Source organism: Emiliania huxleyi (genome assembly GCF_000372725.1).
Source record: "Emiliania huxleyi CCMP1516 chromosome Unknown EMIHUscaffold_1212, whole genome shotgun sequence".
Taxonomy (NCBI): Eukaryota; Haptophyta; order Isochrysidales; family Noelaerhabdaceae; genus Emiliania; species Emiliania huxleyi.
Genome location: NW_005201378.1, coordinates 1 through 9388, shown reverse-complemented (window position 1 = coordinate 9388; position 9388 = coordinate 1). Strand labels below are relative to the sequence as shown.

The 9388-nt window shown below is 64.7% G+C and overlaps 3 protein-coding genes across 3 annotated transcripts; 2 read left to right on the top strand and 1 right to left on the bottom strand.

Moving 5' to 3' along the window:
* Nucleotide 1: 1 nt before the first annotated feature.
* Nucleotides 2-472, top strand: EMIHUDRAFT_122302 (hypothetical protein; the record flags this gene model as incomplete). The annotated part of the gene is made up of 1 exon (XM_005790128.1): nucleotides 2-472. The coding sequence occupies one exon, from the start codon at nucleotides 2-4 to the stop codon at nucleotides 470-472; it is 471 nt and encodes a 156-aa protein (XP_005790185.1).
* An 88-nt stretch (nucleotides 473-560) lies between these two features.
* EMIHUDRAFT_446945 (hypothetical protein) lies at nucleotides 561-1746 on the bottom strand. The gene is made up of 3 exons (XM_005790127.1): nucleotides 1695-1746; nucleotides 1476-1596; nucleotides 561-1411 (listed from the first exon to the last, which is right to left on the bottom strand). Exons 1-3 carry the CDS (start codon nucleotides 1709-1711, stop codon nucleotides 989-991), a joined length of 561 nt encoding a protein of 186 aa, XP_005790184.1. The 5' UTR covers nucleotides 1712-1746; the 3' UTR covers nucleotides 561-988.
* A 3761-nt stretch (nucleotides 1747-5507) lies between these two features.
* EMIHUDRAFT_446944 (hypothetical protein) lies at nucleotides 5508-6693 on the top strand. Its single transcript, XM_005790126.1, has 4 exons — nucleotides 5508-5993; nucleotides 6146-6236; nucleotides 6382-6414; nucleotides 6517-6693. Exons 1-4 carry the CDS (start codon nucleotides 5644-5646, stop codon nucleotides 6655-6657), a joined length of 615 nt encoding a protein of 204 aa, XP_005790183.1. The 5' UTR covers nucleotides 5508-5643; the 3' UTR covers nucleotides 6658-6693.
* Nucleotides 6694-9388: the final 2695 nt, after the last annotated feature.

Below are 9388 nucleotides of genomic sequence, written 5' to 3'. Positions count from 1 at the left end.
CATGGTAGGGCATGACACGCTCTTCTCCGACGGGCTGATGGCGCTGCTGGAGCCAGAGGCGTGGAATGCCACCTCCCGTGTGTACTCGCTCCGGCCGCTCAAGTATGACGCTTGGACGGTGAGCGCCAACCTGCTGGGGACCTTTGACTACGTGACGCAGTACAACACAGGTGTCCTCCAGACGCGCGAGATCCACTTTGGAGACCAGAACGAGATCACCTCGATCACGGACGTCTCATGGAACGGGCGACGCAGGCTGCAAAAGTGGATCGCGACACCGATCAACGCCACTGAGGGCACCTTCGAGCGGTGGAACCGAGTCGATGGCGCTGGCGTAGAGTCGGCGACAAGCGTTTCAGATGGCGGGTACGACTATACCGGGGTCAAGCTCTACGACCGCTCGGGCGCCTACCCCTCTCACATCGCCGAGTGGCAGCGTGACGCCTACCCTTGGGTGTATGACTGCACTTGAGAGGCGCCGCCCGAGACACTGTGTTACTACAAGTATTACTAGCGGCAGCGGTGTTGAGTACCGGATCTGATTGTTGTCTTCTAAGACTGAGGGCGCGCACATCCCTTACCGCGCTTACGATGTGCGACGCCTACACTCTACTAAACAAGAGCGACACACACGTACGACACAGGCTGGCACACAGTGCTCTGCTTGACCCTATAATGTACCCTCTCACACAGGCTCTCGCATGTGGATGGCCCCGCACGCATGCGTCACGACTGAGTCACGTCACACGCGCAGAGGGGAGACGTATGGACGCCCCGCTCTGTCTCGGAGCATACGGGCGATACGTAGCTGCACACAAATAGACGTAGTCCTCCTCAACACCTTTGCATAGCAAGCTATTGAACAAGCCTCCCAGAGGGCGGCGGCGGCACGGGTGAGGGCCGGCCACGACGCGGCCGGTCGCGGAGAGGTACACTGCACGCCTTTCCGCAGGGCGCGATGCGACTCAAAGATGACAGCGCGCTGTCGCTAGCGGCCAAGCGGCTCTGTGGTGAGCTCAAGCAGAGAGAGCATTTCCGCGGTCGAGAGGTGCTCGCCGCTGCCAAACGCAAAGGCGTGCGGCTCGGCGTCCAGCCGCTGAGGTGCCGGCGAGTTGATGGTCGTCTCCGTCTCCGACCCCAAGTCATCGCACGCCGTGCCGACGTCGAGCTCGTCGAGCCAAAGGAGCGGGAGCTCGGCGCCAAAGTCGTCCGTGTAGAAGGTCAGCGCGGGCGAGCACGGGTCCGCCTCGCTATCGACCGACTCACTCTCGACCGGCTCGCTCCTCTCGGGCTCGCTGCTCGCGGGCTCCGCTGCCGCCTTTTTCGCCGGTGGCTCGGCCGCTGACGGCGACGTCGTATTGACGGGCCTCTTTCGTTTGTGCAGCCGCTGGCGGCGGTTCTGAAACCACACCTGCGCCATCGGTTTCGAAGGTTCAGACGCTGCGTGGAGCGGGCGGTCCGCTCGCAGCTCGCGCCTGCACTTGGCGCGGCTTCAGGTTGCACTCCTCCGCGAGACGTCGAGTGAGGAACGAATCGGGCGTGGCCTTGAGGTCGAACGTGGCTTCCAGGACGGCGCGCTGCTCCGGCTTGAGTGACCTGGTGTAGCGAGGAGGGCGGTGGCATCAGTGGTCAGCGGTGGCGAGGGCGGTGGCGTCGAGGGCGGAGGTGGAGTGGGCGGTGGCGGAGAGATGGTCCTTGTCGATGGTCGCATCGGTCCTCCGTCTGATGAGCAGGAAGGTTTGCCGACAAGGCACAAGCGAGAGGAAGCTCTCAAAAAACGAGCTTCGGCGCCAAGTGTTCGGAAGGTTGGGGGCCCGATATGCAACAGACGCGCCGCCGCGCCCAAAGCCCCCGACATGAACGCGTCCCAAAACGAAAAAAAAGGCCGACGAACCCCGGCGCCGTACGCAAACCAACCCCTGCCTAGACGAGTACAGCTAAAGAGAGTACCCGGGGCTCCCCACCCATCAACCCCTGCCTAGACGAGTACAGCTAAAGAGTACCCGGGGCTCCCCATGCGGGAGGGGGGCCGTGAACATCTTCAGCTTGTGAGCCAGGAAAAGGGATGTACGCAAACCTACCGTCCTGGACGCGCCTCTCGCCACTCTCGGATCTGCCTGCGCAGCATGTGGTGCGGGAAGAGGCCAGTGTTCTCGAGCTCCGCGCCCGTCATCGGGCTCGTCGACTTGGTCGCGAGCCAGCGCTTCATCGCCGTCCGCTCGTAAGCATGCCCGTCCGCCGCCATCACCGGATCGCTCATGACCTCGGTCGTGATCGGGCAGATGAAGTCGGCCGGCGGCTCCTCCTCCTCCACCGAAGGTGGCCTCTCTGCAGCCAAAGAGGACGACCCCTGCTCGTCGGGCGCCCGCCTCTCCTCCTCCAGCCTCGCGCTCACCTCGAGCGCTGCCGCCAACTCAGCCGCCTCCGCAGCCGCCAGCGCTGCCTCATCCTCAGGCTCACGCGACGGCCCAGCGCCGCCCCCGCCGCCCTTCCCCCTCTTCTTCCCCTTCTTCCCCTTCTTGCTCTCCCTGGCGCGCTCCCCCTCCTTCTCCTCCTCTTCCTCCGCCAGCAGCGCCTCGGCATGCCGCGCCGCCTCCGCCTCTGCCGCCGCTCTCATCTCCGCCGCCGCTGCCGCCGCCACCGCCGCCGCCGTCACTCCCGCCGCCGCCTCGCCCGAGGAAGCGCCACCCGCGACGGAGGTGGGCGATGCCTGCGCGTGTGAAAACTTGGGGCTCACACCCGTCTGGTTGTAGAGCAATGGACCCTTCACCTGCGCGCACACCTGCTCCACCTCCTGGATGCTCGCCGCGCCCTCGACGAAAGCCATGTCTGCGCCGGCCTCGAGATACATATTCACCCGGTCGACGGCCTCCTGCAGCGCCACCGCCTCGCGCTGGCTCGCAGTGACCTCCGCGATGTGCTGCCGGAAGGCCTCGACGCACGCGCTGTGGCCGTCCTCCTTGGCCAGCCGCAGCGCGGACTTGCCGTTCCCAGAGCGCAGTGCCGCGTCCGCCCCCGCCTGCAGCAGGCGGAGCACGACGGCGGGGTGGCCTTGGCCGGCGGCGTACATCAGCGCAGTGCCGCCGTCCTGCTTGTTGATATTCGCGCCGCGCTGCAGCAGCAGCTCGACCGCCCGCTCGCGTCCCTCCTGGGCGGCGGTCATCAGCGCGGTGCGGCCGTCACTGTCCTGCATGTTGATCTCCGCCCCGCGCAGCAGCAGCAGCTCGACCACCCGCTCGTGGCTGGAGTAGGCGGCGTACATCAGCGCAGTTTCGCCGTCCCTGTCCAGCATGTTGATCTCCGCCCCGCGCAGCAGCAGCAGCTCGACCACCCGCTCGTGGCTGGAGTAGGCGGCGTACATCAGCGCGGTACAGCCTTCGCTGTTCTGCGAATCGACCTCCGCGCCGCGCTGCAGCAGCAGCCCGCTCGTGGCCTTGGCTGGCGGCGCCCATCAGCGCGGTGCCGCCGCTGTCCTGCAATTCGATCTCTGCACCGCGCAGCAGCAGCAGCTCGACCACCGCTCGTGGCCCTCCTGGGCGGCGTACATCAGCGCGGCGCCGCCGTTCTCGTCCTGCTGGTTGATCTCTGCACCGTGCTGCAGCAGCAGCTTGACCACCCGCTCGCGGCCGTTGTTGGCGGCGTGCAGTAGCGCGGTGTCGCCTTTGCTGTTCTGCAGTTCGACCTTCGCGCCGCGCTGCAGCAGCAGCTCGACCACCTTCTCGTGGCCGTTGTCGGCGGCGCCCATCAGCGCGGTGACGCCGTTGTCGTCCTGCTTGTTGACCTCCGCGCTCATGGCAGAGAAGAAAAATCTCGGGCGAAAAGAAACCCGCGGCATCGTACAGCTGCGCTTCGCGTCCGACGGCGCCTTCGCCGGACACGACGAGGCGCAGCCACAGCATCCAAGCTCCAGCATCCACGGAACAAGAGATTAGGGCAGCGGCAGCATGACGGCGGCCTCTGACCTCCTGGAGGCGTGCTTGCCGCTCCGCCGGCGCTCCTACGCCACCACTGCCGAGGCTTATCGGCAAGCGTACACTGATGTGGCAACCACGCTCCCGCTCTTTCCGCCGCCTATGCGGCACATCGATCGACCGCTACCGCCCCATTCCGCGACGGCACCCTTTCTGTGCACCTCGGGTGGTCGTCTCGAGCGCGGGACGCCCGACGACGTCGATGAACTGCTTGCAGGCTACCTCGTGAGTGGAGTGTCGCCCGCTGCGCCCAACATCGACGTGGGAGGCGAGACGGTCGAGGTTTCGTCCAACGGCCATGCGCGCCGCGCGCTTGCGGCAGCCTCGGCCGAGGGCAAGAGCTATTGGGCCGCGTGCCGAGCGCCAGTCGACCACCCGAGCTGGTGGCCGGTGCGAGCTGGCGCCAAGGCCGTGCCCGGGTTCGAGCACCTGATCTGCGGCGAGGGCGCCTCGGGCATTGGCATGCACCGCGACCGCTACCGCGAGGCTGAGGAGCCCGATCGACTCGTGTCCACCTACCTCAGCTTGAGCCGCGGGAGGAAGCACGTCATCCTTCTCCCGCCGACGGACGAGGGCGCGGCTGTGGCGCAGCAGCTCGGGGGCGAGGGGTGCGACGACGCGTCCGGTGAGAGACGCGGAGGAGGGCGCTCCTGACGCCGCGCTGTGACACCGCCGCCCGCCGCTCGTAGGCCGCGCCAGCTCTCAGCGAGCCTGCTTCCCGCTGCTTCCGAGCCCCGACTTGCTCGAGCGCGTCCTCGCCGCCGGCGGCTTCTGGTTCGACCTGGAGGCTCCGACCTCCGCGGGCGGAGAGGCGCTCGAAGGAGAGGAGGAGAGCGAGGAGGAGGGCGAGGAGGAGGGCGGCGAGGAGGAGGGCGACGAGGAGGAGAGCGATGAGGTCCTCTGCCTCTTCATGCCCGCTGGATGGTGGCATTGGCTGGTCGCCGACAGCGAGTGGCACGTTGCTTGGTCGGGAAGCTTCTTCCCCACACAGGGTCGGGCAGCGGGTGGTGGCGGAGAGCGGGCGCGGCACCCGGCCAGGCGCAGCCGAGCTGCGGCGCGCAACTCGGAAGGAGCCGTTCGGAGGGAGCTGGACGCACTCAGCGTAAACGACAGGGGAAGGCCGCCAAAGCGTGCCCCGCGCTGGTCCCGCGGATTTTAAAATTTGCCGTTTTGCTTTTTTTTGGAACAACGACGCGCCAGGATTCGAGCAAGACTCCCTCCGCCGCGCCGACCGACGCGGGGCTCACGTGCGGACCGCCGTGAAGCGTGTTGTTTGACTAATGTCGCACATGTTGGGAGACTGATGGGTCGAAAGCACAGGTCGTCAATCGACACGTCGCGCCTTTGCCGATTCTCACACCGAGGTTTCTTGGGTGGCGCGGCCCAGTCTTCACAACGAACCTGGTTTAGGTACCCTACTAGCCGGCCAGTCGGAGGAGGGCAACTCCGTGCACTGACCGTCGGCCGCCAGAAATTACGCCTGCGTGGATCGGCGATGCTTCCGCTCGCGGCCATCGCCAAGCTCTCTCTCCTGCTGGCCCTGCCCGCCACGCACGCCGTTGCCGTCTGCGGCGTCGACGTCCCTCACGCCAAGGTGAGCCCTGCGAGCCGCGCGCTCGACAGCTCCGACTGGCCCGAAGCCTTTCCGTACACGGCAAAGGATCTCACGCCGATGATGGCCGGCAACGACGGCTTCTTCTACTTCTTGCCCAAGTTTGTTCAACACGCCGGCGAGGAGTGCCGCGACTCGCTCACACGCTTCTACGAGGCGGTGCTTCCGGCGAGCGGCGAGGGCGACGTGCTCGACCTGTGCTCGTCTTGGACGTCGCACTACCCATCGGGTTGGAGGCCCTCGCCGCCTCGCCGCTGCGTCGCTCTCGGCCTCAACCCACTCGAGCTTCTCGCCAACCCGAGCAAGACGGAGTGGCGCGTGCAGGACCTCAACAAGGACCCGCAGCTACCGTACGCAGACGCCGCCTTCGACCTGGTCACAAACTCGCTGTCGGTCGACTACATGACGCGGCCTCTCCAGACTCTGTCTCGAGACAGAGCACCGCGACCTCTCCCCACAATGAGTGGCGGACTCGTCCTCGTAGGCAGCGCATCTCTTCTCACACCACCGCGAGCGTATGATGAATGGCCCGTGATGAATGGCACATGACGTCTGCCATTAGGCCGCTCGAGCTCTTTGAGGAGACGCACCGTGTCCTGCGGCCGGGCGGGCTCGCTTGCATGGCCTTCACCAACCGCTGCTTCCCGACCAAGGTGACACACACTTGATGACTAATTACGTTACTTGCGGCCATGGCCAACCGCTGCCTCCGACCATATGTTGCGTGATTACTCTTTATTATTGATTTCATGTTCTCCGTGGGCATGGCCCTCACCAGCGGCTAAATCGCGGCCGCAGGTTGTGCCGATCTGGACGGCGCCCTTCACCGAGGCTGCCTGTAGCCGAGACACGCCGAGAATCGCCCATGTACTCGGGCCGGGGAGAGAAGGCGACGGCGCATCAAGGCTGAGAACGGTTGATGCCCCATCCCAGGCGAGCCACGCGAAGATCGTCGGCGCATACTTTCGCTACTCGGCCGATTGGGCGGAGGTGGGCGTCGCCGACGTGAGCCCCGACGGCTGGGTGGGGCAGCGGGACCCGATGGTGGTGGTGGTGGCGAGGAAGCGGGGTTGACACGCGTCATGTACTGCTACGGTACCTTGTAATGTTTATTTACACTTATGTCTCGCTGTTTGCACATGTGCACGCGTGCGGACGCCGACCGGAGATACGCTATACGGCTTTATTTCCTAGCTCAAGACACTCAAAAACACAATCCCCCCCCCCCCCCGCCCGCGCCCCCCCGGCGCCCCCGCGCGCCCCCCCCGCCTTCCCCAAAGCCCAATAAAGCCGTATTGCATAACGAGATACCGCGGGGTCGGCGCACATACGGCTTTAAACCGTAATCCGTGAGGCTCGATCTAGTTCCATTTCAAAGTGGCACATCTCGCGGGCGTAATTACAAACCCTTGATTTGACCATTTGCTAGGGTTGTCAAACGTTAACTTTGAGCCTAACAGTTGCACTATTGTTGGCTGAAATCCTCAACGTTGTTCAAGTGTTCTCCCCAGCCCAAGCTGTTACTGTTTGTTACTGTTGTTACTGTTGTTCAGTGGTCAGCAAGCAGAAAACGCCAAAAACCCGGGTAAAACCCGAAAAACCTGGGTTTTCCCGGGTATTTTCGGGTATTACCCGCACTGGACGCTGGAGATCGTCGTGGGTCACTGCCAGGCCTTCCTTATTGTTGTTCAGCCGGCCTAACGTTAGCTACTGTTGTTGGGGAGCCCCACTGTTGTTCTGTTGTTACTGTTAACACTAGCAACACTGTTCAGCTCCTAACGTTTGACAACCCTACCATTTGCGCCATTTTGTACCTCTCGGTGCCTTATGATGTATCTTATTCCGGGGCCCGTGTGCGGGGAGCGAACCTTAGCGACCGCCCAGAAGCTTTCTGAGCGACCCAATCGGGCCGGGATCATCAGCATATGTCCCCTCCACAACATCGTGGGCGTTTGAGCGGTATTTGAGGACCACCGCCACTCTGAAGTTCGGCCGGGTGGTCTGCAGACCCCCCCCCCGGAGCAGCAGAGGCTCCGTGGGGTTGAAAAGTCGACGCTGGGAGTCGCACTCGTCAAACCGTCGCAACACCACGCGGTCCGCACGTACCGCCCACATCCCCTCCACCACTGAGAATTCTTAAGGCGCAGATCGACCGCCGGGCCGCGTAGCCGTCGTTAAGGAGCGGTTTTTGGAGCCGTACGAAGAGGTCCCAGACGGGCGAAGATGCGGTTTTTCGACGACCACACGCGATGTGGTATCAGCTTTTTGCTAAAAACGGGCCGCCTAGTGCAGCATCACTAGTACAACACGCAACCACACTGAAAGCTCCACACTAGCCGGTATAGGCGAGCCCCGGCGGCCTCACCGTCGCCGCTCGCGGCGGAGCCGACGGCGGAGCCACGGGCCGGTGCGACCTTTTGGGGGGACATGAGCTCGCCAGGACGTCACCGATGGCTCGGCGCGCCTCTTCCCGCCAGCGCGGGACGGCCTGCCTACAGGAGGGAGGGGGGGGAGACGGAACTGAGCCCTAGGTTCGTGATCCTGTCGCCGGCAAGGGCTGGGAGAGGGGCGGCAAGCGACGGGCGGGTGAGCGACCTTTTGAGCGCCCATGAGCCGGCAGGGACGCCGGCGATGGCTCGGCCAGCTCCTTCCCGGCGGGTTCTCGTCGGGCCGTGCCTGGTCGGCGGGCTCGGGTGAGGTGAGCGGGCCCGGGAGTCGCATCTGCGCGTCCCCGGCAGTGGCAGTGTGGGGGTAGATGGGAAGTGCGGAGATGGGAGGCAACGCGCCTGTTTGATGGCCGCACGAGGCAAAGTTGGGCGCTCCGAGCGTCTTCTCGGCGAGAACGAACGGGCTGTGCATCGTCGGGGGGGTGACTGAGAGGGAGGTGCCCGTGGTCGTGCGCGCACTTTGTCGGCCGCGCGCGAGAGGTGAATACTATGTGTGAGGCGCGCAGGAGGCGAGAGTGGGCGCGCCGGCGGTCGAGCCGCCGAACAATTCGACGTCGCGCAGCTCCGCGCCGGCGGGCACGACCGAGCAGATGCTGTCGGCGGCGGCGGTCACGCGACGAGCGAGAGCCGCAGGGGCCCTCTGAGAGCCAGGCAGGCGCCGAAAAGCGACGTGAGTGGCGGTCGCGATCAGCCACCTGTGGGCGGTCATCGGGGTGGCGCCAAGCCTCAGCGAGCTGGATCCGGGAAGGGCAAGGGGTCGCGCGGGCCCTGTCTGCAGCAGCAGTGCTAACTAGAACGACAAAATTCCGGATGGACCGGAGAGTGTCTACATTCTCGAGGCACCGTTCTCGGCCCGGCCGGAAAGCTGGCTGGTGGTCGCGCGCGGCGCGTCAGCGCCACTCCGACTGGTCGGGCACCTCGGCTGGGTCCATCGGCAAGAGGCCCGCGCCGTCGGCCAGCCCCGCGAGCGCATGGGCGGCCGGCGCGAGCGGAGAACGACGGGCCAAGATCGGCTGGTTTGGCACGAAAATCACAGCTTGTGCAGAACCCTGTGCAACGCTGGCATATACAGACACAACAAGACTAGCCCTAACTAACCCTAACCCTAACCCCTGAGGGAGGGTGTAGAGGATGAAGAGTGTAGAGCGCTGTAGAGATGTAGAGATGTAGAGCGCTCTGGAGCGCTGTAGAGCTGTAGAGCTCTACATCCGCCGCGGGACGATGTGCGTCCATCGTAGAGCGATGTAGAGGCGCTCTACAACGTGAAATCTCTGCAACAAACTCTACATGCACATGCACATCATCAACGGCGAACGAGCACAGCGGTGCAGCGCGCGAAGCGCGCGCGATCTCGTACT

Excerpts from the sequence above, each read along its gene's own strand:
- EMIHUDRAFT_446945 (XM_005790127.1), bottom strand. Across the intron at positions 1,412-1,475 it reads TGAAGCCGCGCCAAGTGCAG|GTGTGGTTTCAGAACCGCCG; the intron begins GCGCGAGCTGCG and ends CCGATGGCGCAG.
- EMIHUDRAFT_446944 (XM_005790126.1), top strand. The coding sequence starts at position 5,644 with ATGATGGCCGGCAACGACGGCTTCTTCTACTTCTTGCCCAAGTTTGTT. Across the intron at positions 6,237-6,381 it reads ACCGCTGCTTCCCGACCAAG|GTTGTGCCGATCTGGACGGC; the intron begins GTGACACACACT and ends TCGCGGCCGCAG. Across the intron at positions 6,415-6,516 it reads GGACGGCGCCCTTCACCGAG|GCGAGCCACGCGAAGATCGT; the intron begins GCTGCCTGTAGC and ends GCCCCATCCCAG.